At 37.7% G+C, this 17,821-nt stretch overlaps 1 protein-coding gene across 2 annotated transcripts in view; it reads right to left on the bottom strand.

The window, feature by feature from the left end:
* The window catches only part of cntfr (ciliary neurotrophic factor receptor), a 196,495-nt gene that overhangs the window by 89,804 nt on the left and 88,870 nt on the right, over positions 1 to 17,821 (bottom strand). For both annotated transcript variants that reach the window (XM_067395701.1, XM_067395702.1), the window contains exon 3: positions 1,521 to 1,754. In XM_067395701.1, coding sequence (XP_067251802.1) covers positions 1,521 to 1,754 — 234 coding nt within the window. The remainder of the gene's footprint in view (positions 1 to 1,520; positions 1,755 to 17,821) is intronic.

Here is a 17,821-nt window from a genome sequence, read left to right as displayed (position 1 = left end):
TTTGCTATAGTAAAAACCGCAATCATGCTTTTTGAAATGCTGCAGTATTAATGCATGTAAAATGAAATTCCTTTAGAGAAATTAGACTATTTTTATTAATTATGTGATCTCACTTACATTTTGTTCAGTCATTTTCAGGGGCTGTGGAAGTACGCAGAGGCGGGTGATGAAGCACATTCCTCATCATGTTCTCATAAGAGGACTCATCTCCACTTTTCCCCTCTTCATTCGTCTAATTTGATTAGTCAATGAAATTGCTGTCAGGCGGCGTTACGGGTAGCATCTTGTCACATAATATTGATTACAGTGCTTTGCACATTTTGCTACAGCATAACAGTTCATAATTTAGCTGTGGGGTTATCTGAGATTTGCGGAAAAGAAGTCTAACACCTCGCTCACCTTTGTTCTAAATGTTCATAAAATGCACAGCCTATCCAAACACGTTGTGTTTATTATACAGCTATAAAGATATTTAATATACAGCTTAAGGGTTAGTTCAACCAAAAATGAAAATTATCCCATGATTTACTGACCCTCAAGCCATTCTAGGTGTATATGACTATCTTCTTTCAGACAAACACAATCAGAGATATATTTAAAAATATTTTTAGTCCTCCGAGGACTAAAAACATGCAGGTGTAGAGGATAGAGTAAAACAAATCACCGGTCACAAATTATAAGTCTAAAACGATTTTTGGAGGATTCCAATATAAAAGAAGAGGAGCTTAAATTATTGCACAACCCTATTTTTCTTACAAAGACGCTTCAGAAGGCCTTTATTAACCCACTGGAGCTGTATGGATTACTTTTTTTTATGGATGGATGCATTATTTTTTAATTCAAATCACAGCCCCCTATTCACTGACATCATAAACCTTGGAGGACTAAGGGTATTTTTAAATATATCTCTGATTGTGTTCATCTGAAAGAAGATAGTCATATACACCATGGCTTGAGGGTAAGTAAATCATGGGATAATTTTCATTTTTGGGTGAACTATCCCTTTCGAGTGATCGAATGTCCAAATTCATCTTTGGGGGGCCACTCAAAAGTCCTACAAAATGATCCTGTTGTATTGTGCGCATCTGGACGAGGCATACTATCTTCTCTCACATCATGTTGTGTAACCTCATAAAAAAGATCCACCGTGACAAATTAATCCAATCGACAAATAGATAAGACATAAAACTTGCACCCCAGTGACTCCCACACAGATAGAAGCAGCTGCTTGCTGGAGAAGACAAGGCTTGGGATCAGGGGCCGGAGGAGAACCAAGACAAGGTCAGGGTCAAACAATGACGTTTGTTGTTAATAATTAGACTCTTCAAATACACAGTGGAGACATCCAAACAAGAGGTTACTGGCCTTTATGAGATGACCGGGTAGCAAGTGGCGGAAACGAGTGCAGTGCTTGTTTAGAAAAAGAAGTGTCGGGGTAAACACTGTCCAGGGTTATTCGAAGTTCTGGGAAGGATGTAGTGAATATGAGGAAAAAGAAATCGGGATAAACAGTCACTTACATCCGATGCGGAGATTGATCTGGTCACGCCGCTGGCCGTCAGGGTTTTGGAAGCAGCTGTATAAGCCGTTACTACTCATGTTCACCTCCATCAAGATGAGCCGTGGTCCTTCTTCCCGCCGACGGGCCTTCACGTCCGTGCCATTCACCTTCCACGTTACAGAGGCGTCATTGTCCAGCGAGCCACACTGCATAGTGACATCACATCCTATCCTTTCATACTGAATCCTGGCACCTGAGGAAACAGAACAGAGGGTCAACATCACCGTGATTGCTACACATGGCTTGACATTTACTTTTTTTACAAGGAGCACTCGAAGTTGAAACATTTTGAAGCGCATTTAAAAACGATAAGGGCCGCAATGAAAATGTATCAGATGTGTTTTTCCTCAATAAAGGGATCCAAGGAGACATTTATTTAGTTTATTGCATAATCAAAAAAAAAAAAAAAACATTTATGCATAATGCGGTACTTTTAATAGTAAACAATCCTGAAATACACTGGGACTCTTTTTTTGAAATGTCTATGTTTTACTGTTGTCAGCTGCTCATTTGAAAAGACAATGTAAAAACAAAGTAAACATTGCCACAAACAGTCAATAGTAGATAGCAGGTTGCTCTGAAACCGCAAGTAGAATGTGCAACAGTGCTGCATTTTTATTTTGAAATGTGGAGCGCTCAAATTTTTAAAAAGAAATTATAGCCTTTTGAAGTTTAATGATCACATTAAGCTGTACTGCAATTCCTGTTTTTCCATTGCCAAATTTAAGACCTCTTAAAATGATAATTAAGATTTTTTTTTTTTTACTTTTTTAAAAAGTCCTGCAGGGACTTTATTTGCACACATGCTCCTAAATACATTTTCAAGTTTGCTATTTTAGTTGAAAAGGCAAGTGAAATGCATGCAGTGTTGAACCCAGCAACATACTTTTTAGACCAATACAGATCACATTTTTGTATTCTATTATGCTGATTTCCATTGTTTTTTCTATGTAAACATGCACTAGATGGACATCTTTGACTGTTGTGTGCTCCACTGCAGATAGGACATCATGTTGGTGTTTATATGCGCTCTGTATGACAAATGTGAAGCTTGTTTTTGTCACATTAAATTATATGAGATTGTGTGCGGGAAAAAAAAATATGAATGAATATATTTTGTCTACAAATATCGAACACAATTGGTTTTTGGTTTGCCGGTGATGAGAAAATAGCAGGTCTGTTTATTTTTCTACTTAAAATCAGTTCGGTCATTACTGTGTTTTTCACAAGAAAAGGAAGATGTGGTTGTTTTTCTACAGAATCTTTTTTACTCCCTAAGGCGTGTTGTTATGGGCTTTGACATCAAAAGAAAATGCATTTTTTCATGTCGCAACCACGAGTAATGCCCTATAGATGTCCGCTGTCATGCGACAGCTGCAACAATGAAAGAAACATAAGAAAAAAGACGAAGGTTCAGAATACACAAACAGGCAAACAAACAAAACTCAAAGAACACATCAATGCTCCTCTTTGACTTTCATTACGATGTTGTGACTCCCACAATGCACAGGGGTCGGAAAAAGCAATCTCTCTTTCTTCCACTGACCTGACTAACTACCCCTGTAGCTTAATCCACACGCTCTGGGCAAACCAAATCCATGAATTTTACATTTACTCCAATGTCAAAGCCTGTGATACAGCAGTGTTGAGTAGAATGGAAAACGAAAGGCTGTTGCGAGAGGAGGATGGTGACAGTGGCGACTGTTTGCTGTAACCCAAATGTGCATTAGGATTGGTTCATATAGATAGCGTGACATGCTGTCATAAATTTGACTGCAAATTCCTTGCTCACAGAAAACATTTCAATCTTTAGAGATAACTTATAAGCAATGACAAAATCTAAAAAAAAAAAAAAAAAAAAAAAATTCTATTGGACACCTTTGAGATAGAAATACAGTGCCAATTGTTGCTACTGGGAAACTTCCCTTGCCGATAATAGTATTGTGTAAGCCAATTTGATGTCTTTCAAGCAACTAAAAACTTACAAACACACGTTTAAATCCAGAGAGGATATTTTATAATGTGATATATCACTTTTAAATGACAGAATGGGAGCAGAGTAACTTTTTGAATAAGTTATGTATAGTCAGTCTTAGCTCAAAGAAAAATCTCCGGTCACCTTACACTTTGAACTAACTTGAATGTCTGCTGATTTCATCATCCTGATTATTTTAGCTTTAAAAACAAGGGTAATTATATTCTCTTCACTTTAAAGTTAATGTATTGCATGCATTCGTAATGTTTTATGTTCAATACAACTTCCCCCACACATGATCATTTCTTTGAACCGATTTAATTGTGTCCATTGACCAAACATGATTATCATTCTCAAACATATGTTAGATATCAAAAAAGAATAATTGCAAGAAGGGTAAATGCCTGAATTGAGGCTGAACTTCTCAAAAGCTCATTTTATAGCTTTAGAAACCCCCAGAAGACAATGCTTTGTGAGGATTCTCAGTTGTGTAAGCTTGTGAAATATCTCCTCACTAAATATCTTTAGTACGGGAGTCATTGCTTTGCCCTCTGCCTTGTTCCCTTTGAGGATTCTCATTAAGGAGGCTGCCTGCCCACTTTTTCCAGACCGTGCTATTACGGAGCATCAAATAAATCCATTTCTTGTTTCTTGCCTGCTTATCTGTTGAAGCTGTGGGCAGGCGGCGATAGGGCGCGTAAACGGTGGCACACTGGCATGACACAACAAAGCCCAGGAACAATTCATCATATCTGCTACCTTTCGATAGCTCAGAATGCCTAATTCCCATTATGCAATTAGCAGGTACTTCACTTATGGCCATATCAGATCTTAGGTTTGCTTCCTTTTTAAGTATTGCCACAAGGTGACATAGAATTGGCAATTCAATTGTAATACTCCGTAACTGCATTTTATCTTTAAGACAGGAAATTATTGGATTCCAAACTTTCACTACCCACCACAACATTATGGCTAAGCATGTCAAAAGTTCAGAACATGCATATTACTTTACAGAAATCCAACTACACAAGCCAAACAACTTCCGATACATGCAAATTTGTTGTGAACATGGCATGCATAGAGTTTCAAGGGCAATGAGTCTGAAGCTCCAATTAGGAAAGGGGTGGAAGGGAGAAATATGGCTGTAGTTTAAAGTAGTTGTCAGACTGACACTTGATAATGTAGATGTAAACTGGCCGCAGAGGTTAGCAGAGGCGTCATGTAGAGATGAGAGGAGAGGGACTTTACACCCACATGGAAGTGCTAAAGGTTTATGAGCAGGACATATGCAGTGTTGCTTGTGGAGGGAATTCTAGACCGGCCAATAGAGGACCGGACGGACAACTACAACTCCTGGCTAGATGAGGAACAGCTGTCCTTCTGAAACATGCGGCAAAAGCACAAAGCAGTTAATTGGCTGTGCAAACAGAAGCTGTCTGTGTAAATGAGTGCCCTTTGTACAGTACATATTATTTATACCAGTACAAAGACAATGAACTTACAATTTATAACTCACATTCTCAAAATATAGCTTTGTGGACATACACAGTACAACCAGAAGTTTCATGCAGGGCAGTCTGAAAACACTAGAAAACCTACAGTTGGTGCCCAGTGTGGGATACTGGTATGCTGCTGTCCCAAGAGGGCTTTTAACTAACTTAACAAGTAAAACTTCACAAACCAGCTTTACTTGCTTCAAACTATCACTGACCAGAATTAATCAGCTTGAAAATAGACTTTTATCAGCCCCATTATTCAAAAAAGGTCAATGAATATTCAAATCATGAATATTTTATTTCATCCTTGGTTTCATGACATCAACATGCTTTCAGATCTGCCAGAGTTTACAAGGACTCATCACGTCCATGCCTCCAGGCTGCGGGTGGGCTGGGTAGTACTGCGGCATATGGAAGTTTTCTCTCCCTGGCTGATATTGTATTGTAACACAGAGGGATTTTCACACAAACAAAGGTCATGAAATGCTACATAGTCTGCAAAGGTCAATAGGATTAGAAAGTATCAGATTGATACTACATGGATCAGACCGCTTCATCATTGGGCTCCTGGGCTTAGACGCTCTACATTGGGAATGTGGGTTTGGCTACTTGGTTTATTTTCTTACACTTGTCAGGGGGGTTGCTTGCTTACTCCTAGCCACTGGCGCTGTTCCTTATTTTCTCTCTTCTCCCAGACCTCCCGTGATGCACCACATGCTTCAAAGTCTATCTAGTTGAAGACTAACACTCTTTCCACAAGTTTCACTTAGCGTGTCACCTACGAAAACCCCTAAATGGGTATACACTAAGCATACCAACTAACATAATCTAGTCAAATTATCAAATTACTAACTCAAATCATGTCCAAAGCCAATGGTCAATCCATACCCACGAGCTACCAAAATTACTGCTGGAACCATGTTCAAAGTCATTGTAAAGTCGCTGCTCTGCACCCACCAGTTGTATTTTATACAAAAATCACAAACTGATCTTTAATGGTTGCATTTCTTTAGAACAAAGCATAAACAGACACCAAAATGAATATTATTATATATACATACAGGGTCGCTGATAAGACGGGGACAACTTGACCTTTTGTCCCAAGTCAAGATTTCAACCGAGAGACACAATATGAATTAATTATTTTTACTGACCATTGGTTATGTTATATATATATATATATATATATATATATATATATATATATATATATATATATATATATATATATATATATATATATATATGTGCAGTGTGAAACTATAAGAATTGTTTATTGTGATTATTTAACATTGGTCATATCATTCTGCTTAGTGTCATGTCTAACAATATCCTTGTAAAATCTCTGTAACATATTACTATATCTCATTTGTTCAGAGATGTTGCAGATTTTTTTTTTTTTTTTACATTCTTCTTCTTTTTTTCTATTCTTTTCTTTTCTTTTTTCTTTTTTTATATGTAATATTTCCACTAGTCAGAAGAAAAAAGATACTGGGATGTAATGATGTGGGCCTTGCATCGTTCTTTTTTTTTAAAATTTTTTTTTTTTATTAATGGCTTATTATTTTCCCGATTCAATGCACAATGGAACTTTTGACAGAAACTCAGTCTCACTTTGTTTCCCCAGACACATGAGCAGCCTGCCAGAGGAGATGAAACAGGATGTGCAACTCAACAGCCCCTTGTGATGGAGAGCAGCATGAGGCAACGCTCCAATGCAAATCGGCACCAGAGGAGATTAAAGCACCCCATCCCACTCGCACCCAAAGCCCTAATACACAAAGGCAACCCTGATTGAACTGGATCATAATCTCAGAAATGCACTCCACAGCAATAGCAGCCCCCTCCCCTCTTCATTTGCTAATACACAGTAACATACATCCTTAGCATTCCACATGTGGAGCTGAAATCTAGCTGCTGCTGACAGGCTGTGCAGATATATGGGGCTGTGCTTGCTGTGCTCATATCATTGATTCGGTGCAAGGCTGGGAATTTCAGGAACCACATAAGTATTAAAAGACAGCCTTTCAAGTGGGTAGATTGTGAATTACAGAATCTGAGCCAGAAACATTATCATACACTGTAAGAGAATGGCTTTGGCAGCATCAGACTATTGCAGCAATTGGACCATATGTTACCATGGTGGTGCTGATGCTATGCTGTGATTATCATGATTTCAAAGTATGCAGGGAGCTGGTCTAGTCTTACACCGTGTCCTAATCCAACCGGGTACTTCCAGTGTCAAGACTTCACTGAAAGTATTTATGCTTTTATGCAACAGCCAGTCAGATCATACTTAATGTTTAATGCTGCATTTCATTCAAAGTTGGATGTGGGATATTTCTCTTCACCTACTTCCAATCATAAAGGTGTTCCATTGGCCAATGAAAGATGGTGCATAAGGAAACAAAATAGCAAAGCTATTGTTAGCTTAGCAATTGTAAGATTTCCCAGTAACCAAACTGCAGAGGATAAATGCTAGCATTGCCTATTTCTAACAACATTTTGCTAAACAGGCTCAAGGATACATATGGTTTGCTAAATAGTGAATGTTTATCATTAACTGTGAACAACCTGGATACTATGTTTGTATAATGCCCAGCTTCAGATCAGCAAGACATTCCATTGCCTGATGCTCAAAGATGATGTTTACCGAGTTAGCAGCACTTAGCAAGTGTTGGAACATTTGTTCTACATTTAGAGTGTTTTACAAGTGTTTGAAACATTTGCCAAAAGAGTCCAAATGAAAGTATTTGATTTGCTAAAAAGTGAATGATCAATTTATTTTGGGCCAATGAGATTTTGCGCAGACGAGAGCGTTACAACACCAAATTACTAAAAAACAAGCGTGCTACAAATGCCGCTTGTTGAAGACGTAGCTGGAGAAATGTAATTAATTGCTTGTTGCTTTATTATGTTGTTTCATCTCAGGGCACACTAAATTAACTTCTTTGAAGATCATGGCTTGAATTAAAAAAAATAAATAAATAAAAATTGAAAACAGTTGAGCAGTAAAACAGGATTTCAGAGGGATGTGCTTTGCTGCAAGCCAAAAATAACGCAGTCCAATTCAATAAGCACAGTGTAAATTCACAATGCAAAAACAGACATTCAACAACCAGGTTTCATTCATATTTGACTGACGACCTTGAGCCAAGATATTCCAGTGCAGTGTTCATTGGTAACAAGCCAAATCAAAAAGCATTCAAAATCGACTGATGATGAGTCTTCAGTCAAGTCACTGAGGCTATTCCTGTAGTGCCAAAGGCATGTTATAAAGTCCTCTAGCTTATAAATATTCGTAAACATAGACTAACAACTGATGTGGCCCAAAAAAATATATTGTGGCAGAAATAAACTGATTGTAAAATCAAGTTCAAGAGCACTTTGCTGTCTGGCGACTCGGCAATTATTTTCTAATATCTAATTCATTCTTAGTATGAAGTAGATGGCATGAACCTGCTGCATTCGCCCCGGGCCCTTGGAGAAAACACTCCTTTATACCCAGATTACTTGCACATTTATTCCTTCGCTCTACCTCGGCTCTGCTTTGAATGAGGGAATTGCGTGGCCTTGCTGGTGGAATGTAAACATCCCGTGGCAGGCCTGTGTCTGCGGCCCCCTGTCCTCCTCATCAGAAAGGATTGAAATCTGCTTGCTGTACGCCTCCCTCTCTTACTCCATCTCCACCGCCACACATGTCCTCCAGCACTGATCACAGATGAGCCGTGCAAAATGAAGAGCAAACATACCTGGATGTCATTACAAAGCACTCCCATAGTTTACAGGAAGTACACTGAGGCCTAAAACCAACAATCGCTCCTTCTCTGTTCCCATTCTCTTCGCAGGGTGGCAGCAGGAGGGAGAGGGAAGAAACGAGCTCCGGCAGGGGTCAGAAAGAATCCTGCCGCTCGTTTTTTACATCTGTTTTGACAGGCACTCAGAGCACCAACAACGCTTGCCGTAATTTGTCTCCATTTGCGCAGCCGTTGTTATTATTTCCCCAATCAATCCTGACGCAAAGGGTCTTTTTGAGATGTTGATGTGTTTATGTCAAAAGGGGAAATTCTTGTGACTAGAATTCAGTGACTTGTTGCAAAGTATGTACTCTGATTTAAAAACGTTTCTATGCTGAAGGGAACACAAAGCATTTCTGAAGGGATGCCAGTGTGCCAGCCAAAGTAACACTTTTAGATCATTCATCATGTCAGGTCTAGGCATGTCTCTGAAAGAAAGATAAATATTTTTTTCTGATGAGAAAAATGACTTGGGCTTACACGTTCTCTCAAACAATCCCGATAAAATCTAATAGTGGACCAAGGTGATCAACTATAGGAGAAAAAACTAATGTTTAATAAAATATTGTAAGTTGTATGTTGTCTCTGGTAACAATTTTCTTGTTAATTTGAGGTTTTGGCTGATACATGGTTCAACAACAAATTCTCTGTTGTATTCTCATCTTTTGAGGTGTCTATCGATTCTGAGTTTACAACTCATCTGGGACGCAAAGCTATTTGATCAAGACCGTATCACACCTTGACAGAATCTTTACTACAAATTCTCTAGAGAGAGAGCCGTTGAGGTAGCAGGGCTTACGGAGTGACAGCAGACAGGAAACTGCAACTGTTTGCTACAGGATGCTCTCGTTTGCAAAGGGTACACATTCTGGCAGGCCAACAGACTCTACTGTGACAAGCCTGCTTTGTATTCCACACTATTACTCCCCATGAGAAAACCTTTCATAACATGTCTTATGCTCTTGTGTTTTCTTGTGTGTCTCCCTTATCTATCCTACCTCCTTTCCCATCTACTTTTCCTCCGTTGTATTCATCTCTCCAATTCCTTTCTCCTAACAACCCTCCCTAAACTCACACCCTGGGTTGGAGCCTCTCACTGCTGGGCTACCAAAAGCTGCCGTGACTTCATTCAAATACTCCTGTTACCTCAGGGTAATCCTGGCGTGATTGCCCTGCTTAGTGGCCCTTCTCCTTACTCCCACCGGTGGCACGCTACTCACCAGACACTGCCACTCGCAAGTAAAACAACGTGCAAGTCTTGTTTGGATAACACTCAGGGCTAATCTGTCCGGAAAGGGAGGGCCTGTTCGTGAGTGTCACTGGAATAACAGGTCTGTTTGAAGAAAAGAACATTTGGGTGGGTTCTCCAACTACTAGTGACATAACACCAGAGAATGTTTCCAGTGGTATAGTGTTTTTTGGATGATGGATGTTACCTTGCAGGATCTTTCAGCTAACTTTGGAAACAAATTCCAACCACATCATCTGTAAAGCATGACTAGCTCTCCAAAGTTTTGAGTTCATCACGTTCAGCTCTGATCTCGATTGGTTCTGCATGAGAGGACGTTGCAATCTCCACTTTGTCTTTTCTGTGCTGAGCAGGAGAATTTGAGTAATACCACATGCAAAGGTGTCTAAAGCCACGTTCACACAGCGGCAGAATACGGTTATCAGTCCTGTATTTGAGTCCTTAATACGGTTACGTTCACTTCACACACAGTACGGTTAATTACAGGAGTGACAACCGCATTCCATAACCGAACTCACATCAGTCAATTTTCAGGACTCACAAACTCTGAAAATCTGTGCTGTATGAACGGAACCAGACTGGACAACTAGTTGTCTGTCACGTCATATGGTGCAAGAGAGCCGCTCTTCTAAGGTGTTAAGTGTGTGGTTTCGCTTTCGGTAACTTACAACGACAGATATATGAGCTGTGCATCATGGATCCAGTCACTGTTTTCCACTGATGCGGCTCCCATCGGTTTTGTGTTTCTTTTCCAAATTCAAATGCTGTGTCATGCGTGAGATGTCACATAAGGACGTGACACACAAGTGCAATGGTTAAAAACCGTGTGCTTACATGCTGCTGTTGGTTAATGAAGTTTTGATGGATGAACTCGCGGTTAAATTAGTCTCATCGTGTCAAAAGTGATAAGACTTTTCAGTTTTATGGATGTCGCCATCTTTAATATTACATTGGTCACTGTCGTTATGGTTACTAGTAAGAGAATACGGGCTTGACTCTCATTGCATGTTCATACAGACAGTGTTTGAGACGCTACTGTAAGTTGCTGTGTGAACGGGACATTTCAAGACTCAAACCTGTAAGTAAATGCAGCTGTCAATACCCAAAACGTACAGTGTGAACGTGGCCTAATATTGCTCTTGGGGGTCCAATGTCCTGCAGAGTTTAGCTTCAACTTACTCTAAAACACCTGCCTGGAAGTTTCTTTATTCTGAAGACCTTGATCGGCTGGTTCAGATGTTTATTTGAAATTGGAGCTAAACTCTACAGAACAGTGTCCCTCCGTGAGAAGGTTTGGACATTCTAGACACCTAATTAACTAGGAACATCACAATCACTATAACTGGGAAGAATTGTTTCTCACACTTTCAGAGTGAGAAGAGTTGACTTGTCTTGTCTTTTGGGGAAATAATCATCACAAATTTTAGGAGTTTCGTTTTGAGCTTCTGTTTTAAGGGCCACCAGACAGCTGCTAACCCACACAGGAAATTAAAACTTATTGTAAGCATTAGTTTTTGGAAACAACCATTTCACTGCAGTGTTTGCGTCATCGTGCACAACCCGAGTACACACACAGAAGCTTGGAATCTAAGAGGGCAATCTATCAGTAGATTTACCGCTGCTGCCACACATGCAAACAGAGACATTAGATCATGTACAGTAATTGCACTAATATTATGACTACATATACAGTCGTGGCATTTATGGTGATATTAAAGCGTAATTATCGTTGCATAATTTATCTCAAACTATACTTTATTTCCATTCTAAATTGCAGTTTGAGGAGCATAAGCTAAGAATGACGGCACATTTAAACATTAGACTTTTTTTTTTTTTTTGCTTTTTTGAATGGCACCTCTCCTGATGAGCATAATTCCAGCAACATTCATTAACTGTGATGACATTTATAAATACAACAGAAAATAGATTAATATGCACTTGACATGGAATGTGACCTTCAAAGGCTAATTTAGAAGTTGCTAATTGTGTATACTTAGCAAAAGCTGTATCATCTATCAGTCTGGAAGGACGGCTATTGACCTCTAAAGTTGTGCTGTTAATGCAATATGCATTGTGAAACAAGTTTTGCACTGGTATCATAGCATTGAAAAAAAGCTATTAGTTGCATATAGTTGACTCTGAGTTGTAAGAGGAGTGAGATCTGATAACAAAGGTTAATGTTAACAACCGTGAATTTCCTGACCCAATTTCTCCAACATACACCTCTCCGAGAGTGCATGCAGATGGAGGCGTGAAGATTAATGCCCAGACTTTGCCATTTGACATATGTGGGCTCTCTGTTCCTTCGCATACGCCAATACCCTCTTTTCAAGCTAGGCCTCACGCAAACACAATGCTAGCTTCACTTTGATGAATTAGCATGGCTAGATGGGAATGAAAAACAGAAACGTTGAGGTAAGGGGCTGTTCTTTAGTGTCTTTAGAGGAGAATGCACCTATAACTGCAAGTGATGAGAAAAAGTGAGTTACAAAAACAGTGAGGGTGTATTATACAACTATCAACACAGAATTTGATGAGCTTCTCTGAGTTTCTATGCTTGTGGGGGTAGAGAATGGGGCATGATACATCAAATGGAGTCTGAAACAGATGGCATGCATACTTTTGTTGTCATCATTTGGGTCACTGGGCTCAATTTGAAATGCCTTAGTGACTGGTATAGGGGCAGCTGAAGCTGAACAAGCAGATGCACTCAGTTGAATAGAGAAAGAATGCTCTGGCTGTACACTTTAAAAAAAAAAAAAAAAAAAAAAAAAAAAAAGTTAAGAAAGCTCAAAAAACTTGAGGCAACCTGTTTCAGGACTTTGAATATACTGAACTTATGGGAAACATGTATCCACTTAGGGTTAGTTTATCCAAAAATGTACACTCAAGTTGTACCACCTGTATATTCTTCGGTTGAATACAAAAGAAAATATTTTAAAGAATGTTGGTAACCAGACAGTTGACAGTAGCCATTGACTTCCATAGTAGTAGGAAAAAAAAAAAAAAAAAAACACTATAGAAGTCAATGGCTATACCATAAACTGTCTGGTTACTAAGATTACAAAAATGATAGTGTCCTGCACTTACTACTAATAGTAAGAATATATCAAAAATATCAAAAATGTCTGAATAATTTTTGGTATTTTATATATATATTACCTCTACACAAATTACTTTAGGCTGAATTGTAAAACCAAAATTAAAAAATTAAAAACATGCACTTCATAGAAAAGGTGTATTTAAGTCATTATATGTATACATTGAATTTTGGTATTTTTGTAAAAAAATTAAGACATAATGAGCGTTGTGGCATTGACACACTAGCACACCTGCATCAACTCTGCAAGAAAGCTCACCTTTACACTCCATGCACAACCTGCAAACTGCAACCCACATTTAATTCTCCAATGAATCCACTTGTCAGCAGCTTTTATTCTCAATGGACAACAAATAGCATTTTTTCCTCAATAATGCATAATAAGACAATGAAAGTCTAGCACTTTCATCAAGTTCAGCATCAAGTTACGCCTGTCTTGCATAACTAATTTGATGATATACTTGGTGAACAGAGTGAAAAGCTTAAAATTGTTTAGGGAATGTTTTTTTGTCACCGTCAACATCTTTTGAAGGATTAATGAAGGGCAGAAATAGAAACTATCACCAGACGGATCACAAATGCTTCATTTAATGTGTTCGGCTTAATGAGCTCATAGAGAGTAAACAGCAGAGACGGAAGCAATGAAAATGTGTGAAAAACAGTTAGAGTCACTCACAGGGTATCTTCAGCTATTTTCACACTTGGTGTGATTGTTTGTTTCCGTCCCCTCTCCTTTATGTTTGCATCATCATTGTGAGCACCATTATAAATAGCATCAACTGAACACCACTATCAGAGTTACAATTCAGGAGTAGAAGATGCCAACTTCACTGTTTTATTCATGTTTTTGTCCCTTTGCTTTTATGACCAAACATAGGCACGCACAATCACATTCATGTCATTAAGCTGTATAGATGCAATTGAAGGAATGTGAAGAATGCAAGCTATTCTCACCGAAGACAATTTCTGAGATCAGTAGATCAGAAATGCATAACAGGGAAATGATTCATTATCATTGGCAGTTAAAATGGCTGGAAGAGCTTTTAAAAAAAAAAAAAAAAAAAAAAAAAAAAAATATTGACATTTGTTCTGAGATGTCTAAAAGGGTAATTTCATTATTTCAACTAAACAGCCACGGTTACAAAAAGTTACAAAAAAAATTCTGTGCATGAAATTCTGTGCACATAATTACACTAAATAATTGCTAAATCAAGAGTTTTGAATCTATTCACTGAAGAGCTGAATTGAACTGATTAGCAGAATTGAATCAAATTTAATCAACTCTAAAGCGTTTTTCTACAGAAGTTTAAATCAAAAACTGTGTTAAAAGTTTCAGTAATACTTTACAATAAGGTTCAATTCGCTAACATTAGTTAAAGGTGAAGTAGGTGTTCTGGGAAAATGCTAACTTTAGCCTGCTAGCATTGAAAGCATACAATCCCACCCTTCCAGCAAATCGCCGTCTAAAGCCGCACCTCCTCGAAAACACATGAACGCGCACAGACCAGAAGCGAGACGACCAGAGACAATTTGGATTACATCATGTGTCATTCACCGGTGAGAAAAAATGTACAGTACAGTTAGTATCAGTACTACAGTAATGAATGTAAACAACTTTTTAAATACAGAATTTGATGCAGCAAATTGATGTATTGGACATTTCTAACGTGAAAGCTTTGATCACAAAATAAACAACATCACTATCTTTATAACCAGAAAGGTGATAGTATTTCATCAAAAATACAATATGTCAGAATATCAAGCAAAGGAACAACACAAAATAATCTTTCATGCTAAGGACGGCATGCACTATACCCGCAGGGACGCTGATGGTATTTTCATTTTTCACGTTTACTCATTGTTTGTAGCAGGACTCAGAAACAATGGTTGCAAAATCTGGTGGTGGTGGCCGTATGAATCCATGCACCAAAGGTGTGGATGTTGTAGTTTTCTCATAACTTATATAAAAATATAAAAATAGTTCCCAATTAGATGCTGGGTGCTGCTGTCGTTTAGCTGTTTAGCAAAGGTACATTATGTGTTATTATCAAAACACATCAAAATCGAATCATACCATGTACCTACCTGCCCAAAAGAAATACGCAAACATGGCATCATCTTTCAGACCCTTTGACTCCTGCAGTTTTCTGCAGTGTGATAAAGCAACACCAATATTAATTTGGGGATTTTGCTCTTTAATGATCCAGCCATTTTTTGTTGTAGCCTTTTCTAAAACTGTCTTTCTTTTGGTCAATACTTTTCCAGTGCCACTTGTTGTCGGGTTCAAAAGGAAAGTTGCTGTTTGCCTGCCATTCTCGCTCTGTCTGCTGTGCAGTGGTATGCAAACACACGTTGACCGACAGGGAACACAAGCTATTATTTCACTCAGACCGAACGCAATGATTGAACAAGCATTTTATGGTCCTACACCTTTCCACAGGCGATATATATTTATAAAAATACATTTAGCTGGCATAACATAGTGATTACTATCAAGATTTGAGGAGACTTTCAACAAGCATAACAAAAAGGTGTCTTGAACTAAAAATTAACATTGTTTTTGCAGCATTTTAAATAAGATTAATGCAATTAAGAATATAATATTGTTCACTAAAGTTCATTCATAATGTCCAGTAAGTTGCAAATATAGGTATTTCAGTAATCGTGGTATCGATGTCACAACCATGAGTATATTAACACTTCATCGAAAGACAACTTAGCCAATCCTGGTGAACAACATTATTGCACAGCAATTAGCCAATCATAATAGAGGTCATTAACATAAAAGTCTTAAAGGTGCAGAAGGAAGAAAAAAAAAAAAATCAATTGTTAGAGAAAGGGTGGAAACTGGTAATTTAAAACTAATATGTGACTGTTTTTGGTCCAAGAAACCATTTTATTGTATTTCTTTCTTGTTTATTTACAGTATAGAGCTAGATGTTATTTAAGGGCTTGTATTTAGTCTGATTTCTAGAGTCTTTTTGTTGCCTAGTCTGATAAAATTATTATCAGCTAGGCAGTCCACAGCATGAATCTGTTATAAGTTAAGCACAATTTACACCAGGGCATTTTTAAGAAATGATTCATTTTTTATGATACATAAAAATGTTATGCTAAATGTGATATAGTTAGCTAGCTAATGAATTTAATTTCCACGTGTTTTGCCGCTAGTTAAAATTAAAGAGCACAAATGTATTAACGGGGTGAAGAATATCTGGCCACTTTTTTATTTCTTTTTTACAGGTCTGTCAGCATGACACCTCACTTCCAACAGTTATTATTATTTGGGTTATTTATTTCATGTGTTAATTTATGTGATTAATCATATAAAATAAATAAATAAATAAAATAAATAACATTAACATAATAAATAACACATGTACGTGAATACTATTTTTTTTAAGTTTTAAAAGCTATTAGAATTATGAAAATATGACATGCTTTTAGTGAGTTCATAATGTAATAAATTTCTCATAATGTAATAACAATGTAATATATTTTGAGCTCAAGATTTTATTATGTTTGGAGAAAATTACTACATTATGAACATTTTTATTATATGTTATAATATTTATTACACTGTACAGTTTTTGCATTATGTGCAGTTATTACATTATGAGTTGCTACAAGTCATATTTATAATACCAGAAGAAGAAGAAGAAGACTGACTCCGAAAATAAGAGATTTTTAATAGAAGTGCAGTTTATGTAGGGATGCACCAATAATTTTTCATGGCCAATTCCGATTGCTGACTTTTTTTTTTTTTTTTTTTTTTTTTTAAAGCAAATGGGCCAATTCCAATTTGACAATTTTGTTTTCTTTAAGCAAATGTATTTGTCTTTTATTTGCTCTACTATAGGCCAAACTGCCCATAAAAATAATCTGTAGCCATTTGAAATGAGGCAACCACTCCATTTTAATCACAATCCACACAAAGATGTTACACAAATGTAGCATGAGCAGTTGTTTTTGATTTAAATAAGATTGCATAATTTCAAGATTTAAAGCTGCAGTAGGGAGTTTTTAGGAAACGTTGACTTGGCCTGAAAATTTGAAAAAGCAAAAGTCTCAAAACTCACTGGTCACTCCCCCTTGCTCTATGCTGTGCTACAGCCCTCCCTCCACAGCGCCTCCCCCATCACAACGGAGCTTGCCGTGAACGCGCAGGCTAGTAAGCAAGCAGGGCCACCGATGACGGCGGATAAACAATTATGGCACATTCACTGGTACGGACGAAACATCAACAATATGATTTACATTGACTATGGCCTGCCCATACTTTGACTACAAACTTGGTCCTCAAAACATAACGTATTTTGCAATACATGTAATGTAACTATATGACGTTGCACTATTTCTATAAGTAATAAATAGTTTGTAAGATAACATAATGGTAACTAACGTCACAGTATGCAAGTAATTATTATATCGATATGTAATGCTAAATAAGGTTTGCTAGTACATTATTTCAGCAACATGACAAGCCAGTGAATTAGTAGGTTTCAATAGTTGCTTTGCACAGTGCGTGACATTTTATCTGTATGTTATGCGGCTAGAGTTTTGACACAGAGTCAATGGGCTCCGACGAGGAATTCACACCCACATCGAATTCGAGGAGTCAACGGGCGGGGAGAAGAGGAAGC

The sequence above is a fragment of the Chanodichthys erythropterus genome, chromosome 10, assembly GCF_024489055.1.
Source record: "Chanodichthys erythropterus isolate Z2021 chromosome 10, ASM2448905v1, whole genome shotgun sequence".
NCBI classification, from domain to species: Eukaryota; Metazoa; Chordata; class Actinopteri; order Cypriniformes; family Xenocyprididae; genus Chanodichthys; species Chanodichthys erythropterus.
Note: the sequence above shows the minus strand (reverse complement) of the source record. Positions and strands in the feature narration are given on the sequence as shown.